Raw genomic sequence first — 25,448 nt, forward strand, 5'->3', positions numbered from 1 at the left:
GTTTATCAATTTTAAGCTTTAGTGTTTGCTTTGATTTGTCTACCATTTGAAGCAATGCATTTGGTTTGGATGGTAGTTGTTGCATTTCCCCCCCTTCTTTGGCTCTTTGAATGTAGCTCAGTATTAATATTTATATTCAGCTGTTATGACATCTACATGACAAGTAGATTGGAATGCAGATAATTTCCATAGCAGTGATATGAAATTTGCATGTAGAGATTTGTGTCTTGTAATCAGGTTTTGGGGGATTCAATTTTCAGAATATTGCTTCCACCATGCTCCATCAGTGCCTTCTTTTTCCTTTTTTTCCCACCCCAGAAACAAATGAAGATTAAATGATATTGCTTACAAAAATTTTGGGATTTTATTTACTATGGGTGCGGGCTTCCATGTAGTTGAGGCTGAATATGACCTTTAAGCCCCTTGATCACTACTTGCAATCTCTATGGTACTTTGTTGAGGTAATTGCAATAATGGCGTGGAATCTGGAAATATGGATTTTCACGGGCCTCTTACTAAGTATAGTTACTAACTTACGAAGGTATGATTGTTCTATGACATGAAGTGTGGTCGTTAGAGGTTACAGCGTTTGTTCCAATTTTTGGTGCCTTCTAGCTGCTAATGTCTACAACTTCTGTTCCTGTAAATTATTACTACCAAAAATAGTGTGGTTACTAGACCTCTACTATGACAATTTCTTTATTTTCCAGGAGTTTGCTTTCAAGGTATGATGGCCTGATAGGTAGCTTTATTGTATTTGTTTTATTTATTATGTTCCATACTTCTTATTGCAGGGAGCATCATGCTTCCAGAGCATCTCTCTTTGATGAAGCTCTCAAGGAAGGTGGTCTCAGAGCATCTGCCTCGTAGTCCCATGATATTAGTGAACATGATAATGACAAGGCTGTAGATGGTTTGCAAGACAGAGTTCTTTTTCTTAAAGGAGTGAGTTTCATCATTCATGTGATAATTAACTTGTTTAGGGCTAGCTAGCTAATTAGGTAATTAATTTTTAGGTATCTTGTGACGAATTAAAATGCATCTGAGTTTCAAATTTCAATATGTGAGTCATTTTCTAGTACGCCACACATTTTGTGTACTAAACTTGAAAATTCCTATCTAGTCTCTCCTCGCACGTAAGTTTTGCTTCGGCTGGATACTGTTCTTGTATTTGGCCTGTGTCTAAGGTTACATTTTGCAAGGGTCCCTTGGATCACTGCCTCGCAAATTTTGGAAGGATCATATCAGAGAGGTCCTTAATTTTTCTAGAATATATCCTTTAGTTACTCTTCAATGTACATTTGGGTGTGTGGGAGTTTCAACTTTCAAGGTGTTGAAGCACACCTGTATGCCTGGATAATTACTTTTATCCATAGATGGTGCAGGGAATTTAAGGGGATTCCCAGATTGCTTAAAAGATGACCCTGGATTACTAAATTATGTTTCCCATTCGAAAATTAAATTATGTTCCTGAATTGCATACATGGGTCCTGTGGATTGGGGGGAAGCATTTCTTCTTTGTCCACATGAATCCAATTCTACACATTTGCTTATTCTACTGAAGCTCATGCACAAGTAAAATAAGTTCATGGCCTTCCTGTGCAATGTTTGATGAATTGTCACCTATATGCGTCTATGCGTACATACTCTGTCATGTATTCTCAGAAGTACTAATGTTGGTTAATTAATTTGGTGCTCCAAAAATGTAAATACATATATATGTTCCTATCACTAGTGAATTTAGAAAATCATTAGCAGAATGAATTGGCCTGAAGTTCAATGTTTATAAATCAGTGTTCTATTGGTTAAGCAACTCTTGATACACATCTCAATCAGTAACAGTTAACAGGTGATATACACGAGGCGTTGGAGAGCCATAACCGTTTACTTGACAAAATGGTATGCACCTTGCATTTGCTAAATTGATGATTCCTGGAACTTTTTTTTTTCTTTCTTCTGATTTCTGAATGATTTTTGGTGTGAAATCAGGGAAGCAACATGGATTCAACAAGGGGTATAATGTCCGGAACAATGGATCGGTTCAAAATGGTACTTAAAACTGGATTGCAGTCTAGTCATTTTTCCCCATAAATGCTCATCTCAGATGGTCTTTTCTTAGTTTTCATAAAATGGCTAACCTGATAAGACTCATTGTTTTGTAGGTATTTGAGAAGAAATCAAACCGTAGAATGTGCAAACTTGTGGGAATTTTTGTGTTGTCCTTCCTGATGATATATTATCTCATCAGGTACATGACTACGCTGTTTAATTTGCCTTCAATTATGTTAATAGTTTCTGTGTGTCTATGGGTAGGACATTCAATTGGCAGCACTGGTTTTCAAATATTCTCCTAGTGAGGAGTATCATTATAAGGGTATTCTGGCGTTCAAGAAGTAGATAACAGTGGAACAAGTCCAAGTAAACTGTGTTCCAGTGTATTTATACCCAGCTATCGTGTCATCATTCTTGTCAACCAGTCGAGATGTTTTTCGAATTTCTGGAATTTGTAATTATCCATTGAATGGTAGTAAAGAAAGCATGTCTTTGTTGTCTGATTTCTGGCCATGAAAATCCCTATATATACATATATATATATATATATAATGTTAACTAAATCGATGTTATGAAGTTTCTTGGGCTTCTATAGTTTTCTTTCTTATCTGTACCCTGCAACCATTTGAGAGGCATAACTGAGGAGTACTACTATTAAAGTTATTAACGCATGAGAAATTAAACCTTCCATGATAATGTGTGCTGTCTTATCTTTTTTCAGTTAAAACGAAAAAGTCTGCTGTCAATGCTGATTAACATTTTTGTTTGCAGGTTCCTTGAATTACAGAAAACATATTCTGGAGGCTGCAATTAGTGCAAGTTTGCCGGGAGGAGACTAAAGAGATTCAATCTTGTTCTCAAAAGCAGCACAACAACTCATGGTTACATTGCATGCTCATGTAAAATCGCTCAATGTAATTAGGATCCCAGGTTGGTTGGCCTTTGTTTCGTGTTTAAGCATCGCCAAATTCAATGGGTGTCTTAATTGAGGTGCTCAGTTACAAGAATATTTCCACCATCTATTGATTCCTGTTTGCTTGTATTGAACTTCTGTACAGTAACAGAGAAGCAATTGAGAACAAACATATCCTTTATCCTCCCCTGGCATTTGAATACTGCATTTACTTGGTACCATCCCCATGATGGTACTACTTTGGCTTTGTTGATTGTTTTATAGAATTCACATAAGCTCCAAAAAGAATGTGATGTGTTTTTATAAATAAATGAATGTTATTATATTACTCGAGTATGTATTGATAAAAGATTAATTTCCTAATTACATGATAAGGTTATGGGCCAATACCCCTAATCCAACCAACAAGCCCAGCTCAGGCCTGGGCCAATGGCCCTACCCAGCTGTAACCAACATGCCTAATATCTGTTGGCTGAGATTAATTTCCTAATTACATGATAAGGTTAACAGGCCTAATATCTATTGGCTGTTACATGTTACAACATTCCCTCGTCACATCTAAGTTCCTAAATATCTATTGGCTGAGTAAGGAAGGCATTAGTCTGCCTTATAAATCGCACTTAAGTTACTCAGCCAGGCATTAGTCCGCCTTATAAATCGCACTTAAGTCTAAGTTCCTAAATATCTATTGGCTGAGTAAGGAAGGCATTAGTCCGCCTTATAAATCGCACTTAAGTCTCACGTCTAAGTAATGTGGGACAAGTGCACATCTATTGGCTGAGTAAGGAAGGCATTAGTCCGCCTTATAAATCGCACTTAAGTCTCACATCTAAGTAATGTGGGACAAGTGCACAACATTCACTCGCTCTTACAAGCCGAGGCCCGCGTCGGCACTTAACTCTCACATCTAAGTAATGTGGGACAAGTGCACAACATTCCCTCCCGTGGTCTGGATCCAACCAACAAGTCCAACTCAGGCCCGGACTCGTGGCCCTACCCAACTGTAACCAACAGGCCTAAAACTCGTTGGCTGAGTAAGGAAGACATTAGCCCGCCTTATAATCGCACTTAACTCTCACATCTAAGCGACGTGGGACAAGTGCACAATATTACACTACTAATTAGTTGCCTAAACATGCAATTTATGGAGCTTAAGATATAGTGGTAGACAACTCCAACCCATTTCTTGGTCATTAAGAGATTAATAATCATGGTGTGCAAAACATGTTTCGATTCACAAATAACAACTCAAGATTGTAACGTCTTTCTATGATAATGGTTTTTCTAATGGAAGACAATGTGATTGAGCTAAGTCTTGTCAACCTAAAAATATCAAAAAGATTTTTAATACTTAATAAAGTTAATTCAAACATCATATTATTATTATATATATTGTTCTTTGTCAATATACTAGTGATTAATTTGGACTAATCCAATTGGTAATCCTAGTCATTATTCTATTAAACACTCAAAGGATCTCAAAAAAAAAAAAACATGTAGGACCCTCTTAATTCACGGGTCACTGCTTATAACAACAAATCTTAATAGAAAATTAATTTAATTAGCAACATCAAAGGTGCAAATCAATGGAAGCATGGAACCCACAATTGGTTCAATAATTATTGAGTCTCCTAATAATAAAATAATCCCCTGATCACCACGTTAATGAGAGGAATCAAAACAAATAGATTATCCTTTTCTCGTGATGTGGAATCCATCTAGTTGTCCACTGAAAGACCCCGCAATTCTCATAAACCAATTGAGACCTGGGCCGAGATTTAGTGCAAGAAGATAATATAGGGTGAAATTTGCACACGCTTCGCAAATCATGATAATAGAAACACCCATGAGACTTGAACTCACTACCTCCCATTTACGTTAAGAGTTAACGATATCAAACAACGATCGTTGTTAAATAAATTCTCCTTCCCCACTCCACTAACCCACCACTTGGAAGATAGTGATGTTAATTAGCAAAAAAAAATCAAATTTAACATGAAAAAACATGATAATTCTAGATCGTCAAATATAAACTCAAAACATTAAATTTTCGATTGTGAAGAATTTAATTTTTATTGTGAATAAAAAAAATATAAAATTCAATTCATCATGATAAATACTATACATTTATATTTTTTCTTCAAATTTTTTTGGTGTTTCGGTTCTGGAACCGGTGCTCCTACTTCCAATCTAAAAAATTGTCAACATTAGTTTGAAATAGAATCCACCAAGTCTCCATTAATGAAATGTAGACCTCATATTATATGATTATATTAATAAAAGTGATCAAAGGGAATAACAATAATTAAAAAGAAAACTTGTGCGGTGGGGGAAGCTCAAAGCAGCATAGCAATCCATGCCAGCTTTTCTTTTTCTTTCAATCTCTCTTTGATGATGAGACTCTTGTTCTTGTCGTGGAGTACACGTCACTATATATCTTCTTTCACCCAATTAAACATATTTTAATATGAAAAAGATAAACGTGACAGCAATTGATATCTTAATAATTCGAGTTGTTAAAGTGTGTGGATAAAAATTAAAATGTATATGATGGGATTCACATACATTTTAAATACTGTATATCTATACACATCTCAACAATTGGGATCATTGTGATCTCAATCGCTGGAACACTTAGCACTGTTGATTTTAATAACCCAATCTTTCAAAACACAAATATATTCGTTTAATTTCTTTTCAGTAGTTGTAATATTTGAGGGGAAAGAAAACGAGTGAGTAATAGTCCAAGTCTCCAAGATCGTGTGGGTTTATATAAGTAGAAAGACAGACCACACGGAGCATGAAAAGTATGTGTCGGTGTGCGGGACAACGTAGTACGTACAACAAGCACACAAACCCATACTCGGTCCATTCTTGATTTTGAAAGGTAGGGGCATCAGAAAACGACCACCTGCACTCGTCCCCACCAAAAACCCTAGTTTCCAACACCTCCTCTTTCTAAAGGAGAACTTTCTCTCAGTATACACTCACGCAACTACACATACATACAATACATATACTTAGACGAAACTTGTTGTTAGTGTTATTTTTCATACTTTCGAAGAGATAATTAATAAAAACACAACACAGATTGGCAGTGAAGCACCAAAAAACCATGCACAATAAAAGCAATTTGATCCATTGCTTTCCTTGTTCTACCTATAGTTGGTCCTAATCTTATGCTTAAAATATTCACACTCCCCCTCTCTCCTCTCTTTGTGGTTAGTGATCTCTTTCATCAAATTATCAATTGAGGAAGCACTCTCTAACTTTTCTCTGTTTCTTTATACTTGATTCCATGACCAATAATTCTCTCTCTCTCTCTCTCTCTCTCTCTCTCTCTCTCTCTCTCTCTCTCTGTCTCTAAGAGTACATCAAGAGCCTAAGCTTGCTTAGCTATTTTGCAGCGCTGTGTTTCTTACTAAGTTATTGCTTTGACTTTTCTGATCTCAAAACTACATCCAGTGAAGAAAACAAAGATATCACAGCTGTTGCGGTCATTCATCATCGTCTGCAGGAACATTGAGGTCAAGTTTACGTAGTATTAAACATCCGTCTTTCTCTGTTTTTTCAATTTCTTGTGTTGGTCTCAAGATTTGCAAACCTGGCAAATCACTGGTGGACTGGTCAGTTGGGCCGGCCGGGTATGGATCACCAGGCAGCCAATTCACCTAACCTGAACAACAACAGCATAAGAGCTGGCGCCGTCGACAATGACGATCGCGACGAGCCTAGAAAGGTAGCCGTAGAAATTTGTTCGAGTAGGCCCAGAGGCCGTCCTCCCGGATCAAAAAACAAGGCAAAACCACCCATCTTCCTGACCCGTGACAACCCAAACGCGTTCCGCGGCCACGTCATCGAAATAGCCAGAGGAGCCGACGTCGCAGAGAGCGTTGCGCAATTCGCCAGAAGGCGTCAGAGAGGCATTTGCGTGCTCAGCGGAAGTGGAACCGTGGCTAATGTCACCCTAAGACAGCCCGCAGCACCAAGTGCTGTTGTGGCACTCCGCGGTAGGCTCGAAATTCTCTCGCTAACAGGATCATTCCTACCCGAACCCGCCCCGGCTGGCACCACAGGACTAACCGTTTACTTAGCGGGCGGGCAATGTCAAGTGGTTGGAGGGAGTGTTGTAGGGGCATTAGTGGCAGCTGGACCAGTAATGATCATTGCGGCAACATTCACAAATGCCACTTACGAGAGATTGCCTCTCGAGGATGATGAAAATGGAGTTCAGATCAAAAGTGGAGGGAGTAATACTTCACCACCACCGCCAACGGTGGCTAGTGGCGGTGGACAATCTAGTGGATTTCCGGATCCATCACTGCCACTGTTTAATCTGCCACCGAATTTGATGCCTAATGGTGGACAGTTAGGGCATGATGCGTATGGTTGGGCACCTCATCATGCGAGGTTGCCTTACTAAAACAGTTATGTGCAGCTCACGAATTTACTTAGATCGGAGTTTGAGGTTCTTTGTTAGTTAGTGATATTGAATTGCAAGGTAGGATTGATTCCAAACAAGGTAGAGAAGATCAATACATGTCTAGTAATTAAGAAGAGAAAGAAACCAGGAATTTCTCATGGTGTTCAGTGTATAACTGTATTATTTTCTTGTTTTATTCATTAATTTATTGTTTTTTTTTTTTTGCTTTGCTAGCTATGTGTTTGCAATAAAAAATTATGAATTATGAGTTTCTTTTTTTCAAAATGTTCTTCCCAACTGCTGATTTGATTATTAATTATCATTCTTCTAGTTGAATTCAGTATTCTTATTTATGAAATAATTAAGATTCCATAAAGCGATATATCCATCGCTTGGAAGTAATTACAAATTATTTATGTGAAAAGGGCAAAAGAGAGTAAGATTTATATTTGGTTGAGAGGAAATTAACTTCACAGGAACATGTATAATGTGCAGATTAAATACACATTCTACGTAGGATGTGGCTTGTAAATGTTATGTGCAGATTAATTTCAGATGCTACGTACAATGTGGCTTCTGACTTGATTTTTAAGGGCATACGATTGGGAGGAGAAGGGGAATGTTTTTCAAAGGAAAGTGATGTTGGAACCTTCCATATAAGTAAGCTTGCATTGGCTTCAAGAATGGATACTCAGATGCTTGGAGGATTGGGGACCTATTATGGGTTCAATTCTCTCTTTGGATATGGTGTTGTTTTGGCAAGGCTCTGTTGGTAAAATTGTTGGAGATCTAGTTCTAGGTTCAGTTTTTCTTTGGCTAACGTAGGTTTTTTTTTTGGGTTAATCTGACCCCTATGTTCCATCTTAATTCGTCATCATCAATAAAACTATATCAGATTTATAAAAAAAAGAAGTGGGCTTGCATTATTGTAGTTATTTGGTTCTAATGAGACATGTTTCATGTAGTGATCAATTTTATGAGCTTTAGCACTTTTTTTTTTATATGATTGGTGATGCATTGCAGCGTGATGAAAATAATACCTATTTAAACTTGTTGATTTGACCCATGAACACCAAGAAATAAGTGCACTTAGATATGTTGATTCGACAAATGAATACCAGAATTAAAGACGTTAGTACTTGTGGAATCATGGTTCTGTGGTCTTATCCCACTTTCGGGCCTCTATTTGCATAGGCTTTGCCCTAGCCTTACCTGGCCCCAGCATGGTGCTGGCTATTCTGATGGCCCGAGGTTTTTGTCCACTCAACTATCTGAAGGATTAGGTGGATCCTCGGTTAAGAAAAAAGGTTAGGGTTTAGAGTTTTAGAATAAATTTAAAATTCAAGATTTGATTAATGATGCTTACGGAAACAAGGAACAAGATTAAACCAACATTTATTCAAGGAAATTTCACTGAAATCTACAGAAGTTGAGAGAAGATTATCAGGCTTTCAATATATTTATTCAATATCAAAATATAATTATCACTAGAGCCGGCTACAACTGAGATGTGAAACGTCTAGCAGATGAGTTCGTGGATCAGGTTGATTGTCAAAAGCCCAAACGAAAGGCCTGTAGACTTTTAGGAGGGGATTTTCCTGTATTTTACTCAATCCTAATATTTTTTTTAATTTTCCATTTAGAAGGCCTATTAAGGTTGGCAGTCTCCACCCAATAAATGCTTCTTATTTTGTTTTTGTGAAGGGACAAATTTTACTCTGAAATAGAGAATGGGAGATAGTCTGGTTAGTCTGGTTATCTGCTCAGGACCTTGAGGTCCAGGGTTCTATTCTCACCAAGGGGGTTTAAGATTTGGGTAGTTTTCCATCCGCTGTGGTGGTCTTCATGCCCCTCTGACATGGCTTAGCGTGTGTGTGACCTGTGGGCCTTTCAAAAAAAAAAAAAATTTACTCTGAAATAAAATTTGCTGTTTTCAGCTTCTCGTTGATTAATTTTGGAGGCATTGTCGAGTGCTAGCCTTATTTCACACATGCTCGCTGTGTCAACAGTCCTAAAATAGCCAAAAAAAAACACGAAATTATAAAAAAATATCCCTAAAATATTAAAAGGCTTTTTTGAGACTCTAAACAGTGTATTTTTCAAAAGTGGGGTGGGACTAGGGGTTACATCACTAATCTTTTTAACCACATCGAAACGAGTCTCCAAGTTAAATTTCGCACAATCCTTACAATGTGATATTTCAGTTATTTACTAGGTTTTCTTTGTATTTATGTGTCACTAGTCCTACATCAATTAATCAGTTTTAATCTAAAATATTTTAGAGTTTGGGATATTAGAAGTATAAGTATTTATATAAATTTCAATGACGTTGTTATTGGAGAAGGACGGTAAATATATTGTAATGTCAATGCAATTCAAAACCAATAATTATTCATATAATTATATATGTGTTATTAAAAATTCGTTTCTTTACACCTTTTTAATGAGGAATTTTTTAATTCGGACTTAAAATAAATACTAAAATACGTACCTATGATTTAATCGCTGGTTTGGAATATGTAGGACTCTTAGCAGTAAATCACACTCGTTATTTTACTTATCCACACTATTAAAAAGTGATCCACATTTGAGATTGTTATTTTAAGTTCAAATAAGAGAATTTTGTCCTTTAATTATCTAATATATATAAATTGTACTAAATACATATCTTTTGGAACATTGGAATTTGATGCATGTTTGACATTCAAAAACCATATAATTATGTGCGCCATGAGTTGCATGCTCCTACAATTGAAAATTATTATATTTTTAAAATATTAGTAAATCTTTGGCGTGTTTCAATTATTGCATTCATATGATTTATATTCTTAACTATTGGGAATGTAATTATGTATGTAAGTATCACTATCCTACAAAGTCAAAGTGTTCCTAAAAATTCCAAAAGATAGAACGATTCAAAGCAATGATTAATCCATATATATATATATATATATATAAATGTAGAAAATGAGGTGCTTTAAATATAATGAAACCCTCATTGATTTTAAAACATTATAATTCACATGCATTGCATTATAGTACAGTTAATCTTGCTTTAATTTACCATCATTGAAGATTAAAACTGAAATATATATATATACAGCGCCTCAGAATTTTTAAAAAAATTATGTAAAGAAGTTTTTTTTTTTCTGTTGAGGAATGCTGTTTTAACATGATTTAAAGCTAAAAAACTCCTTATGACCATCATTTATCATAGGGATAGTATTAGTAGATGGGACATCAACAAGTAACACTAATTACACCACATGTCCTTTTAAATATCTACCTCTCCACTATGAGCTAAAACTCAAAATTCTTTAGTTATTGTAACTGCAAAAGCTTCCAGCACCGGACACCATAAATTTAAAAGTTGTTTGAAACTTCCACAAATAAAAATTAAGCAAACAAAATAAGACAACTTAAACAAAAGAGAGGTAGAAAACAATTCAACAAAGTTAAGTGTTAAGTGTGTTTGGACATCTGGGTTTTGTGGATCAACATAGAGAACAAAGTTAGTTAAGTGGCCTTTAGTCCTTTGGATCTTGTGGACGTGTAGATAGAAATTTAAAGAATTTGGAATAATAAAAAAAAAAGAGCAAAAAAAATAAATTTTATACGGGGAAAAATTCAAAGAATTGTAGTATATAAGATAGTTTTTTAAAAAATAATGGGCAAAATTGAACAAATTGATAATATCAAAAGTATAAGAGGCAGGGCAATTGGGAAAAGGATTTGCTGGAATTATTCCAGCAATTCCACCAGATCTACACCATTAAATGGTGTGGGTGTAGTGTTGTCAAATCAATACATTGTTGCATTGGATGGTGTAGATCTGATGAAATTCTTGGAATAATTCCAGCTCCCTATCCCGGGCAATTGTAGTTGCTTTAACTAAAACGTGCATCTGCCCCTAGTAATATGCCGGCCGCCTGCAGACAACAAAAATTGACCTTCTGGAGTTTTGAGTCTTTTGACTTGGTAGTTGGTAGCCATCGCGTGTCAGTGATTATGTCGGTGTTCTGCTCTGTGACAGCTTAGCTTTTGTTTTGTTTCTTTCTAATCAAGAGAGATTAGGATGATTACTTCTTCATCCAAATATGTACGGCCCATATTTGGATAAAGAAGGAAAATGAGTTATGACTGCGACTTTATTAGGTTTAGGATTTCAATGAGATTTGTGGACTAATTTGGTAATGTGTGATCGTAAATTAAGGTCACTACTACTATCTTTAATTGGGCTTTTATGAGTCGTATGATTTGATTTGGGCTTAGGATTTCTACCAGATTTAGGCGTTACTTTTGCTTACGAATGGTCATGGATTGAGTTCAATTCACCAGCAGGTCTCTTTTGTCTATCACGGGCGGCCTTGAATGTCGTTTAGTGAATCAGGATTTTTAGTAAATTTCAACAGTTTCTAGTATCTGAATCAGAGTTACCGCAGCTCAAACTACCTACTTTTGAATAACAGGCATCAGGAATTAGTACGTAAAAGTTTAATAAGTCGAGTTGTGAGAAGAACCAAGTAAAAAACGACATTGCATGTTGTTTAACCCCCGGTTTTTTTTCTTGAGTTGTATCTATATTGTTAACGTTAACACAAAAATAAAAATCATATTCATAAATTTGATAAAATGATTATAATTGTTTTTTTTTCCGAATTCTCATGTTTTAGTAATATTATATAATAACTTCATTGGGAATTCGATCAAAATATTATCGCCTTGACCTTGTATTATATATCACGCTTGTTTTTGTTTACATAAATTTATATAATAATAATTATTATTATTATTTGTTACGCACATCACACATCCATTACCTCTCCTCTTATCAAGCATGTAATCATGAGCACAAGCCCATAACATACATGTTTCTAACATCTCCCTCCTTCCCAAATGACCCTTGTCCCTAAGGGTAATTAGGTTAACGTAAGTTCATATCAAATGATCCTTGTTGGCCTTCTTTTACCTCTTCTGCATCATATTCTTTAGCCCAACAATCTTCAATGAGAAACAATTTCTTACATTGGCGTCCTGGACCAAACTTCTCGTCACAATTAAAACACAACCCTTTATCCCTTCTCCCCTTCAGCTCTATTGGTGAGAGCCTTCTAACGGGAGGGATTGTTGACTGGTTAGGAGATTGGCTGGTCAATGAGATGCTCTTGTTGTCGTCGTCGGATGGTGGATGTTTAACGGCTTGATGTCTCGCCTCGTACAACCTTGCAAGTCCAACGACAGAGGAGAGAGTGGTTGGCCGAGAGGTCATAACATTCATTCTAATATTATCCTTCAACCCGCTCACATAACATCCCACATGTTGTTCAATGCGACAACCACAACACGAACATCTTGCACCTCCGTGGTGATGCTATCTAAGCGACCCTCCAATTGATTAACCCATTGCTCATCCATGACCTGCTCCGATACCAAATGATACGAACAACGCTTCCCACCTTAACAATTAGCAGTTTGTTCGCTTTGGGCCAAGACCCACAAGGATTTGTCCTCCCAAGCCCATCTCATAATGGGTCTAGGAATCCGGTCCAACAACAACCCTTACAGGCTCGGGCCCGTGGCCCTACCATTAGGAAAACTGTTGCTAATTGTTAAGAGAGTTAGATCCCCTTATATTTAGAACTTCACACCCACATCTAACCGATGTGCGATGTGCGTAACATTATTCTGTCTAATTATTGGTTCCCACTCACCCACAACCTTGGGTCCGTCTTTGGGTAGGACTGAGTCCCTCAGTTCTCTTTTTTTTTTTTTTTAAATATCATTAAGAAATTTGCTTCTCATTTGATTTAACCATTTTATTCGTCCCAAGATAATAATTTAATTTATAGTTGAACGTATAAGCTATGGGAGCATGACATATTAGTTGGAGTCCTTGCTCTCCTACTCCATTGATTTGTTCTGTTTGACAGAGTTTATTTGTTGCCAAAATAAGTGAACTTATAAACTGTTAAAAATAAGTTAATTTATAAACTGTTAAATAAGTTATCATGTGTTTGACGAAATTTATAATATAAGCTAACTAATAAGTTATAAGAAAAATCTATTTAAATTTAGTTTAAAGTATAAAATATAAAATTTATAATATTATATTAATAAAAAAGAAGAAGAAAAGAAACTCAAATTCTAAAATAAGTTTTGATTTAAAATTTATTTTTTTAAAACTTATTAGAGTTTATAGAAACTAGCTGATAAGTTGTGCCAAACAAGATAATCTGTGTGGTGAATATTATATTATATGTTAAAGAGATTAGGATGCTTCTCCGCTCGACGCATGAAATATAAAATAAAATAAAAAGTGGGGGGTTTGAGTATGTCAGCCCATCTCCAGCAGGTGTCCATGTCTATCTAGTCTCTCCATTGAATATTATAAACATAGATTTTAAAGTTGCTAAAAGTAGTTAATGTATATCACTTGATAGAATTTTATAGTTGATACAATCTAATGCCGTTAAATGACAAAAGTTGGGGCTCTATTTTATTTGAGATACAGACCCCCTAGCTACCACACCACTATATATATATATATATATATATATATATATATATATATATATATATATATATATATCATACTCCCTCCCTGGGTATCTCATCTGCAATAAAGTATGGACAAGTTGAGTGTGACAAGAGTGAGGCCAATCATCGTTTATTTTACCAAGTTTTTTTTATTGATCCTCAAAATCTTTCTTCATATTTTTTTTTCTCTGTTTCTAGTAATAATGAAAAATGAGGGAAAAAAAATGAAGATACCTTGTGCAAAAATTCGATCCAATCCATCCATATTAACTTTATTTATAAATTGGATAATGATATAATTGTGTGCATTTGGTTCTGCTTAAAATTTTACATACTTGGATCATTTACATGCTTTAAACATATCTTTACAAATAACAAAGGGTTTTAGCATTTATATGGTACATGGAGTTTTAGTCCCAAGAAAGCTCTTTTTTAGCAAAATGGGTTTCCCTCAAGTTGTTAATTAGTATCATTTATTTGTGACTCCATAGCTAAAGCTTTGAAGTTGCTTACGATTTAAAGATTTATAATGTTTGTTTATAGAGAAATATAGAATCCAATGTGTCTAAATTCCAATGCTCATCGTATATGCATTGATGCAGTTGACATTCCGACATGTGTGAATTCCAATCTTCATTATCATATTAGAGTAGTCACTCAATTTCTCATCGACGAAAAGGGGGATTGATGGTGAGAAAAATTATCTTTAGAAATGATGAGAGAAAGTAGAGAGGAAAATTGTGCAGGATTGTAATGGTATTTTTCTTTTTAATTGATATTTAATGCATTAAATAATCCAGGATAGGATTGTAAGGGTCATTTCCTTTTTCCTTTTTTCTTTTTAATTGATATTTAACCCATAGATTTGAAAGAACCATTTCGAATTGTAGGATTGTAAGAGGTCATTTGCCTTTTTTTTTAAATTGATATTTAATGCATTGAATATTTGATCATTTTTTTAAATTTGATAATAATCCTTGTGTCCAACTCCTATGAAGCTTATTTGATGACGTGGCAACATAAGGATGCTTCTTCAATTTTGTTGATATTCCACTTTATATAGTATATAGATTTGGTTTATAAATCAAACCCAACACTTTAATACTTAAGGATCTTTTAATAAGGATAAAATCGTACGGGTCTTAAATCCAAAATATCAAAACAAACAATATCACAATTGATTTGGGCCAAACTTCTATCTTATCTCATTTTACTTTTACTTCTGCCTACTCTATCTTCGAATTATAATTACCATAACATTAACACTATTTTGGGGGACACATTTATCTCGAAAATATATAATTAAAAGGTGTGGGGACTCCATGGAGAATGATATGGGTGAGACGTATGGGATAATCGTGAGAGAGAATATATAGTGTGTGAAAGTGAGAGAGAGAGAGAGACACCTAAAATACAAATTTTCCAGGGAATAATAGAATGAATTCAAGAAAAAGTTAACAAAATTCCAACAAGAGTATCCATCCTCATCAAGTAAAAAATAATAATAATAATAATAATAATTATTATTATTATTATTATTTTAGAATAGCTTTATTAGTCCAATTCATGGCACATTACATTACATTACATCACATCCTCTTTTTTCTATTTTTGCAATTAAAAAAATCTTACAAAAGACAAAAGTCCACGTGGTGTGTAATAATACTAATAATAAACACAAAGCGTCCACATACGTAGTACGATTCATGCATGGTTTTAAAAATCATCCATTCAAAGCAAACTAGACTTTGATAAAATCTTTCTTCTTTTTTTCTGGTTTCCCTTCAACCTTCTCAATGACCGACCAGTCAGTTCCTAACTAGAACACGTGCGAGGCACGTGGGTGGATATTTGTCTACAGAAATATCAAATATGACACGTTCAAACTTTCCCCTTTTTGTTCCACAAGAAATGACAATTCACAATAAGGTAAGTAAGTGCAGCTATTGGAGAGAGAGAGAGCAACTGGACCATAAAACTGTGCACAATTTCAACGTGACGGAATTGGAGTTAGTTCTTTAACCAATTAATGTATGGATGTTTAACAAAACATATGTAGGCGGACGATAAATATACTGAATTCACGGCAAACAAAGACCGCAAGATATGGTTGCGTATGGAGAGGAACACATGAAAATTTCCGCACTAATTACACGTGACAAAATTGCTGGAGAGGGGCACATGAAAAATGTCCATTAGTGACTTTAATGAAAGAATAGGCCTACATAATTTTGAAATTCAAATTGGAGATCCAGCGTCATCAATTAATTAATCTTGACATTAGAATATGAAAAATAAAATGAAATAATAATCGTTGATTCCGCAATTATTATGTTCTAGTTCTCAGCATTTTTGTTTTAAGTTTTTTCTTAAAAACATTTTAAAAAAAAAAAGAGTTAACATCTATAATAACAGCCTGCAAGATTTTTTTTTGGGTCCCAATATGATGCCAGGAGGAATTGAGGGTAGTACAAAAAAAATTTAGATAAACCCGAAAAAAATCATAAATATATAGTATTTTGTATTAACAAATCCAATTATATATTTTTGACTTGAAACAAAATTCAAACAAAAATTATATTATCAAATTCGTTATACTAAATACTACTACACATTTAAAATTTTGGTACACCAGAACCTACGCACATGTCCACCTCCCCCAGTTCCAACATGGCATCGTTATGGCTCCAATTATTTCCATGTCCAGCAATCTTTTTTTTTATTAGCAGCGACTGTGTCGAAAAACTTCAATTACCTTTGGTCATATAATTGTGCAAAAAAAATCTATGTAATGAGAAGACAAAGAGCAACAAGAAGAAGAAGCCAACTGTATACCATTGTTTCTGAATGCTGAGTATGTAACATCTATAAGCTGCAAGTTCATGGGGGATTTCATTTCAGGTGCTAAACAGTGCTACTGTATGCTTATTCTATCAAAAGACCCAGGATGGATTTGAATGATCCAGGCCGCTTCAACTTCTTTAATATCACACAACTTTGTTTGCAAGCATCAAGACTCTCCGAAGCTCATTGGCAATTCCTTGCAACTGGACCGGTTTTCGAATGACTCCGCTAATCCCACTCTGTAAGCATCTCTCTCTCACGTCTTCATCAGCACTAACCGTCAAGGCCACAATCAATGGCCAGCTACGGCTTCGAAACTTCCTAATTCTCATCGCCATTTCGTATCCGTCCAACTCAGGCATCTGAAGATCCAGAAGAATGATCTGAAACGACGAAGTCGATGGGCTGACAGCACTAAGGCACTCAAAACCAGACGAAACAGCATACACAGCGCAACCAAGTTTCTCAAGCAGCCTCCGTGTTACAGCTCTATTCATGTCATCGTCATCAGCTAAAAGGACCTGCAAGCCTCTAAAAACGGAGGTGGAGTTTGGGTGCTCCAAAGATTCTCCAGATTCTGAGATACCTATTGCAATGGATGGTCGGAGTTGAAACCGCAGGACAAGTGCCATGCTTTGGGCATCCCCGTGAGGGTTTGGGACAACCCAGATGTTACCTTGCATCAACTGCCATTATAAGACAGTAAGAAATGAGGAACGAGAACATTCAAACGAGAGTAAATATAATCTCCAAGCAACATACAGTTAAAATGAACAATCAGACATGCAAGCCAAGTAGGAAACATACCAACATTACATTATTTGGAAATCAAATGGCAATAAAACTAAAGCTTCTTAAACCACATATAATTTTAAAGCTCAAGGTTGCTCGTTTGAATATTCTACCATTATGTAAGAGAAGAGAAGTATGTATGGGCATCAAAATGATTTCTCCACGATAATCATGGAGTAGCATTGGAATGCTGATAATTATCCAAATGCACATTAGCTCACTCAAAAGATACGTTGCTTCTACAATCATTGACATTGAAGAGGAAGAAAAGAAAAGGCAGAAAAACACACAATCTACAGTTCTTACCTGCACAATTTTTTTACAAATACTGAAGCTCAGGCCCTCGTCATGTCCCTCGCTTGCGTACCTTTTGCTACCAAGCTGCATTGCTGAACTTGAAGCCTCCGATTGAGAACCACTATTCTGTACCCCGATTTCAAATCTAACATATATATCCCCATCAGATGAGCTCCGTTTCCAGCCTGCTCGTCTTTGATCACTCCATTCCTGACTTCCACCCACTGATAGAACTCGAAGTATCACAGACCCTCTTCCATTGTTGCTGTTCAACAGATTCCCAACCATATGCAAGATCACTTGAAAAACCCTTCTTTCATCACCCATGACATGATCAGGTAAAGTCTTGTCAACCTCAGTCGAGAAACCAAATCCCCTATAAACACACAAGCACTTGGAAAGGCAAGCTGCTTCTCTAATCATGGCGTGCAAGCTGAAAGATCTCATCTCCAATGGAAACCTACCACTATTTTTTGTTGAAATCTCCATCACATCGTTTACCAAGGCAGATAAAACATCGCTTGTCTTCAGCATTGCATCAACAATAAGTCGTTGATTGGTACTCAAATTCCCATCTTGCATCATTGAAAGCAAACCCAAAATTGAGTGCATTGGCCTCCTCATGCCATCACTCATAACCTTCTGAAATGAGTTTCTAGCTTGGCTTGCCATCATAGCATTTTTCTTTTCCTGCTGCAGTGCTCGATTCTGCTCCTCCAGTTTTTCCCTCATCAGCTGGGACTCTTCAAGAACTGCTGCATGAGAGAGAGCCACAGCCACCTGATCAGCAACCACTCTAATTATCTCTACTTCCTGGTTGCTCCAAGATCTTTGCTGCTGGCTTGGAAGGACTAAAACCAATATGCCATAACAAGTCTGGACTAACTCTGGAGTTCCCCCTTTGAAATTGGAACCATGAAGCACTGGAACCCTAATTGCAGCGACTGGACCCGGCTCACCAGATTCTCCACAACTTGCAGCAGCTAGCGCCGACACGGGTGCAAGGATATTTACTCCGTCGCTATTTGTAATCCTCTCAACATCCGGATCAGTAATTGGTAAAGAACAACTATAGAAATTCCTCCTATTCAGCTCATGAGTTAAATTCATCTGAGAATTGGTCTCATTAGGCATCCAAACAGCACAATTTTGCAAGCCCAAAGTCTTAGATAGCTCAACCAATGTCGTATACAAAATCGTATGCCTATCAAGGGACTTCCGGATCTCTTGTGTAAGCATAGAAACATGTAAACCAGCTTCTTTCTGTTTCATTATCATCCCAACCTCACGCCCAAGATCCCAAGCTTTTTTCTTCAACATGAATTCCCTAACCTTGACTTTGAGAAGTAAAGGAATAAGGGTAATAAGTGTAATGGCAGTGGCACACGATACCAGAGCAGTTAAGATCTTGAATACAGTGAGGGCTAGCATGAGCCGAAATGGGTGTTCGACGTAGGTCCAGCCATTTAGCAGATGAGTCAAACCACAGAGGACGATGAAGGCAATGAACTCAAACAGGACCCACTTGAATGGAACATTCGAGCAGCTCACAAAGTACAACAGCTCAAGAGGAATCGAAAAGTAGGCCACAGCAATCAAGAGATCACTCACTCTTTGACATTCCAGAATGCTCTCAATGCTCCATAGGCTCCCTTCATCGTCACAATTACATCTCGGGAAGCCACTATTGGCCGCAGATCCAGTTATAAGGAGAGATGAAATCAAAAGCCCAGGTGCCAATATCCTCAACATTGCAAACAGATTGACAACTTATTGCTTCTAGCCGCTTCAATTCATTTGAATTCGAAACTAGAAGGATAGGTTTCAAAAACCCAAGGCTGCCTTCATTGGAACCTCAAAACCCCAATCCTTAAATTTTATATCCTGTGAAACAAAATTGAAAAACCCAACAAACGTTTAAGAACTTTACAAGAGATCTAATACTGTACCTCCTAATTCCCAAAATTAATCAAATCCAGATTTTTCTAATCAAATAGTTCTCTTTTTCAATTTCTGTTTTTTCCTTTCAAGAATCCCAAAAATATCCGATTTTATTAATTAGAGAACAACAACACAGTAACTAAGAAAATGACATTTCCCCTCAAACAAAAACTAAAACCTTTTGGAAAGAAATTCCAGAAAAGGAAATACCCTAACTACATGGATGAATACCCACAGATTTAAGTTCTCTTCGGGAAAATAAAGAACAAAGGGAAGAAGAAATGCAGGCTAATCAAGCAAAAATCCATACCGGAATATTATTCAAGTCACATCCAGCTCCGGATTATGTCAATTGATCCACAAACAGAGCCACAGAGGCTCCCCTTCGCCGGCATTTATAGAAGCAACGAGTCCAGATACAGGCCCTCAAAATATTTACTACCCGATATCTCCATCGAAGAAATTAAAACAAGGGACCCACCGGGCGACAAATCCCAACAAAAGCGAAATGGCACAATACCGCCAGAGCAAGTAGCGGTTTTCTCAACAGGAAACCGAAAACCGACCACTCCGCGTCGCGTAAGTCGGTGGCTTTCACGCTGCTCCCACCACCGCCACAATCAAGGTTGTCGCCTCAAACGGACTCCGATCGAAGACTCTCTCACTCTCTTCTCCAATGGACGGCAAGATAGAGGAAAGACTATATCTATATATATATATATATATATATAAAAAAAATATTATAGAGAGGGATGGGGGGAGAGAGAAGGGGAGAGGGGTTGTAGAGAGAGAGGGGGAAGGGGGGAGGTTTGTAGGCTTGTAGGGGAATAGTCAAGTGTAATCGCGCCGTTGTTTCGTAAGGGGAGTTGGAATTAAAAGGGGGAAAGACAGGAGGGGGACCCACAGGGGGGGATTTAACATGAAGAGAACTTGGACGCTCTTTTGAATCAAAACGTCTTCGTCAGACCCAAAGATGACTTTTTCCAATTTAATTGCCCTCTTTTAATTTTATTCAATTCTCTCTCTTTCAGGCGTTACTTTCTCTCTCTTTTCCATTTTTTCTTTTTTATTATCTTTGGTAGAATATTTGTTTTCTCTAATCAATCTTTCTTTTTCTCTAATCAAGTTTTATGCCACGTGTCAATCTTAAATATCCTACCCAGCTTCTCTTTTCCTACTCTCAATGCCGACGCGTGGTTCGCATAAAGTGAGTTAATGGGCCAAATGACGAGAACTTGGAGTCCATTTTGGGGGTCTTTAAATTTTTTTTTATTGATATTGTTTATTAAATGTTTTTGGTAGGTTTAGAGGTGTTAGGTTCATCAACTTTGAAGGAGAAGATATCCAATTCTTCTCGATTATCAAGTTGTCGTAACTAGGATTACGATGCAGGTTCGCGTTCGTATGTGTTCTACGACCTACATGAAACAAGTATAAAATCGTCACAAATTAATATTTATAGACGCAATTGGACCTCTGACAATCAAGGCATGATCTGCGTATACACCAAAGAATCACAGAGGTTCAGGGGTTTGATTATGTATGCAGAAGGTATTAAGCATCCCACAACATCCGTCCAAACGAGACGATTACCATTTGAGATCTAGAGAGTTTCGAGTGTCACTTCTACTGCAAGAGACAATATATACATATATTTACAGAATAAAATGTATAAGGGAGAGGGGATTGAGGGTCGATCAGATCGATGTTCCACTCGAAGCCTATACGACCCCATGGAGAGAGTGTAGTCGGCTTCCAAGTTATAGCGCAAAGCCTTGCTATCGGGGGAATAGTGTGGTATTTGATGAGATGAAAAATGCATGGATTCGTGATGTAGAAATGTGATGTATGCATGATAGAAGAGCCATGGAAGAATGCTAGACTCGTGACACACTGTCTATTCCCAAGTGGGTGAATAAGGGACACGGGCATATGCAATGCTTGTTAGATACCGCCTATCATGATACTAATTTCTATAAAATATGGATGGATGGATGGTGTATGCTTGTAAAACATGCAGTTTAAGAAGAAAGTTCATACAAAGATTTTCAAAATATTTTTGAGATGTCATTTCATGATGCAACTCCTAGAATGCATGATTTAAAGATACCGTCTGATTTTCACTTTTATATTAATGTTTGGTGGTCCTCGGAATATTCTCCTTTTTATGCAATTAATCTACATCATGTTTATTAATTTTAGAGTATACCTGCCCGAGAGATCGCTGGATCTCGCTCTAAGTCCCTCGCTTCTTATTCCTTTGTTTGTTTTCTTCTTCTTCCTCTGATTCTTCTTCTCCATTTATTCCTCGTCATCTTTTTTTGTATTTTTCATTTTTTCCTAGATCCCCTTTTTTCCCCTTACTGACCTCTCACGCCTCTTCCTCTCACTGTATCTGATAACTTGTCTTTTTTGCCTGGCGATTACATGACTGAGTTCTATTTAGGACTTGGTGAGAAACTTTACTCCGTGGAGAAGCAAGGGAGGAACTTGGATACTTGTTACCTTGGGGGTGGAGGTTTGTTCGGAAGGACTCACACCTGTAGAGCCTTGTTTATCACTACCCAGACAAAAATGAGGTACTACAATAATATATCAGAATAACTAAATATGAAAATGTCAACGTTATGTCCTTAAAGTATAAAAGTGTGACACTTTTCGTCCCTCAACTATGTAAAAAACTAAATATTTTCCCCTAAAATCACATTAAGGTATAAATTGCATAAATCAAACCAGAGTCGGATTACATCTTGCTGCAAGAAGCACACCTAAACATTTATATAAGTCATAGGATTTCTTTAACATTGACTTGAGTTTAAAATAAAGTGTAACAGTAATATTACAGATCTTACAATCCAAAATAATTATAATCGTTGAAGAGGCATGCTCTTATCCGAAATAAGCTCTAGTAACGTCAAGGTAGATCTTGCCGAACGATCCGAGTCCGATCGCACTGATGGAGAAGTTATAGATGGGAGAGTGGATATCTTTAGCTTATTTGATGGAGGGGAAGAGACGAGAGTTTTTTTTTGTTAGGGTTTTTATTTTGAGAAAAAAAAAACCCTAATCCAACTTGTATTCCACATAGGATATTTTTTCAACAAAATAGTTTTTTTGAGGAGGGATGAACATGGTACTTTTCCATTGTCAATAGACAAAATTGAGGAAAAAAAACAGTTTTAAGGAATAAAATAAAACATATAAATAGTTGAGAGACGAAAAATTAAATTTAGTCATATAAAAATTAATGGGATGGTATCAATTTAAATGACAATTAAGCTATTGGGTACGGATGTGCTTGCCTATTAAGTGCTATTCAAGAGATTACTTAGCTGTGGATGCATGGCACCGTGCGTGTTTAGACCTTGCGCGTGAAAAATATGTGAAGGATAGTGGAAGATGAAGGCGAGGGACGGAGACATTCAAAGATGGAAAAATCTTGCAAAGGAGGATTGACTGACTAGCATTTGTCTTTTAAGAGGCAGAGGAGACACCAAACTTCAAACAAGCCACCATTAATAGTCGCTCCGCCCATGGAAAACCATGTAATACTACTAGCAATAGTAATGGTTGACTGGCTTTCCATTTTCATCTCCATCATCAAATTAATCAATGCTTACCATAATATAATTCACATTTCCTTATGGGTTTTGTCAATATTTTTATGGAAAAAAAAAGAAAAAGAAATCTTGGTTAAGAATATTTATTTTCACACCGCAGTACCGCACTAGTACCTAAACGCATTAAACATGCTGGCTCTATATACAAAACCAAATTTCAGGCGTAATGTTTTTTTTTTCCTTCCTTTTGTTTAATGTAAGTTTTAAGTACGTATTCTTTATTTGAAGAGTTGGAGAGATGTGATGGGGGGGGGGGGGGAGTTGGTTAGAATGCCATGTAAATGTGTCACTATTTACAACCACCCAACAAATAGGAAGAGTGAAGAAAACGACACAGAAAAACTTTAGGATATTAGTCTAATGTCGTTTTGTTTGCAAGAAATTAACTTGAAATTGCTAATTAAAACGATAAATTAGAATTATATTGCACTACTAATTTAGGTTAATTAATATCGTAATTAGTTATTTTTTAAAACGCAAAAAAAAAACTTAATTCTTTGGTAGCAAAATAATTGAGAAAGCTAAAAGTTCCTGTATCCTCAATTTATGTGCTTTTTAAGGATCCCATTTATTTAGTGTGTGAATTAATCATTTTTTCCCCTCCAATTGTAACTACAATTCTCCATCAAAACTATGTTAAATCATGGTTTTTTTTTTATACAATTCTCCATCAAAACTATGTTAAATCATGGTTTTTTTTTTTATACAATTCTCCATCAAAACTATGTTAAATCATGGTTTTTATTTTTTGGGTTGAAAATGACATATTAGAGTTTAGGAGTTAGGAATAGTGTTTAGGATTTAGAGTTTAGAATTTAGGGTTTTGTGTTTAGATTTTAGTTCTAAGCTTTAGGGTTTTGGGTTTACAATTTAGGATTTTGAATTTTTTTTCCTTTCAAAACCTACTATATTCCAACACTATGGACACCAAAATACTAAAAAAAACACATTTTAATTTATGATTTAATATAATTTTGGGAAGAATTGTAGCTACAATTGTAACAAAAAATTGGAGCTCCCCTATCCTTATCCCTATTGTGAATTTGTGATGCTAATGTTCAAGATATTTTTTTTTTCTCTAAAAGACAATTAAGTTGCGGAACAAATTAAATGTGTCAGATTTAGAAGGAAACTGAAAATAATAATTTGGGATAATTAGGTTAGTTGTGATTCTCTTTCTCTACTTACTATGGTTTATAAACCCAAATCCACCCCTTAATTAACAAACAAGTAAGCATTTTCCCTAGTTTAATGAGTTGTGCTTAACCCATTTGTTAGACTTGGGAGAAACAAAGTCGTATGATCTGATGTATCAACGGGACAAGAGAATTCAAAACAGGTAATATAATTGGTTGATTGTGTGAGGGTGCTTACGTTGCGTCTCTATCTTTTATATTCTTTAAACTTTTCTTACTTTAGATTCCAGAGTGACATGACTAGATCTAATCACCATAATTTTCAGTGGCTTACGATGCTAATTTTGTTCCATCCGATTAGACAGGAAGAGGATTAACACAAACTAAGATAAAAAAGCAGGACAAATTTAGTTATTATTACATACATTGCGCACCGTAACATGTGTTTTTTTTTACGACAATAAATGGGGTTTGATGACATTAGATTCTATTTAAAACAGTTGGTTGTTTCACTTTGTCATGACATAGAAATGATGGCATGCATGGACAAAACATACTTGAGTAGGAATTCTACCGCTGCTGCTGAACTCGATCAATTACTTTCTTAGAAATTACTCCCAACAAAACTTAAAGTTGACTTGATCAAGGATAAAAAATTAACTACCTTTTCAACCATTGTGTTACAATATATTAGGGTCTGATTGGTTCGGGTTCAAAGTGCTTAGTGAGAAGAAAAGTGAGAAAAGTTAGTTCCGAAGCTTGGGAAATTTTATCTCCACATCACTAATATACTATCTTTACATCATTTTTTTTTATTTTTTATAGTTTATATATATACATCACTCATTTCTTTAAACGCTCGAAACACCTCTGAGAAGGCAAGAACCTATTTT

General features: G+C 36.0%; 2 protein-coding genes and 1 pseudogene across 2 annotated transcripts; 2 read left to right on the plus strand and 1 right to left on the minus strand.

Annotated features, from left to right (window-relative positions):
• Positions 1 to 473: 473 nt before the first annotated feature.
• Positions 474 to 2,565, plus strand: LOC120014242 (annotated as a pseudogene).
• A 3,740-nt stretch (positions 2,566 to 6,305) lies between these two features.
• Positions 6,306 to 7,619, plus strand: LOC120015580 (AT-hook motif nuclear-localized protein 20-like). Its single transcript, XM_038868068.1, has one exon. The coding sequence runs from the start codon at positions 6,612 to 6,614 to the stop codon at positions 7,386 to 7,388; it is 777 nt and encodes a 258-aa protein (XP_038723996.1). The 5' UTR covers positions 6,306 to 6,611; the 3' UTR covers positions 7,389 to 7,619.
• Positions 7,620 to 16,660: 9,041 nt separating this feature from the next.
• On the minus strand, positions 16,661 to 20,461 carry LOC120014740 (ethylene receptor 2-like). The gene is made up of 3 exons (XM_038866780.1): positions 20,110 to 20,461; positions 17,868 to 19,742; positions 16,661 to 17,455 (listed from the first exon to the last, which is right to left on the minus strand). Exons 2-3 carry the CDS (start codon positions 19,608 to 19,610, stop codon positions 16,913 to 16,915), a joined length of 2,286 nt encoding a protein of 761 aa, XP_038722708.1. The 5' UTR covers positions 19,611 to 19,742; positions 20,110 to 20,461; the 3' UTR covers positions 16,661 to 16,912.
• Positions 20,462 to 25,448: the final 4,987 nt, after the last annotated feature.

The sequence above is a fragment of the Tripterygium wilfordii genome, chromosome 14, assembly GCF_013401445.1.
Source record: "Tripterygium wilfordii isolate XIE 37 chromosome 14, ASM1340144v1, whole genome shotgun sequence".
NCBI lineage: Eukaryota > Viridiplantae > Streptophyta > Magnoliopsida > Celastrales > Celastraceae > Tripterygium > Tripterygium wilfordii.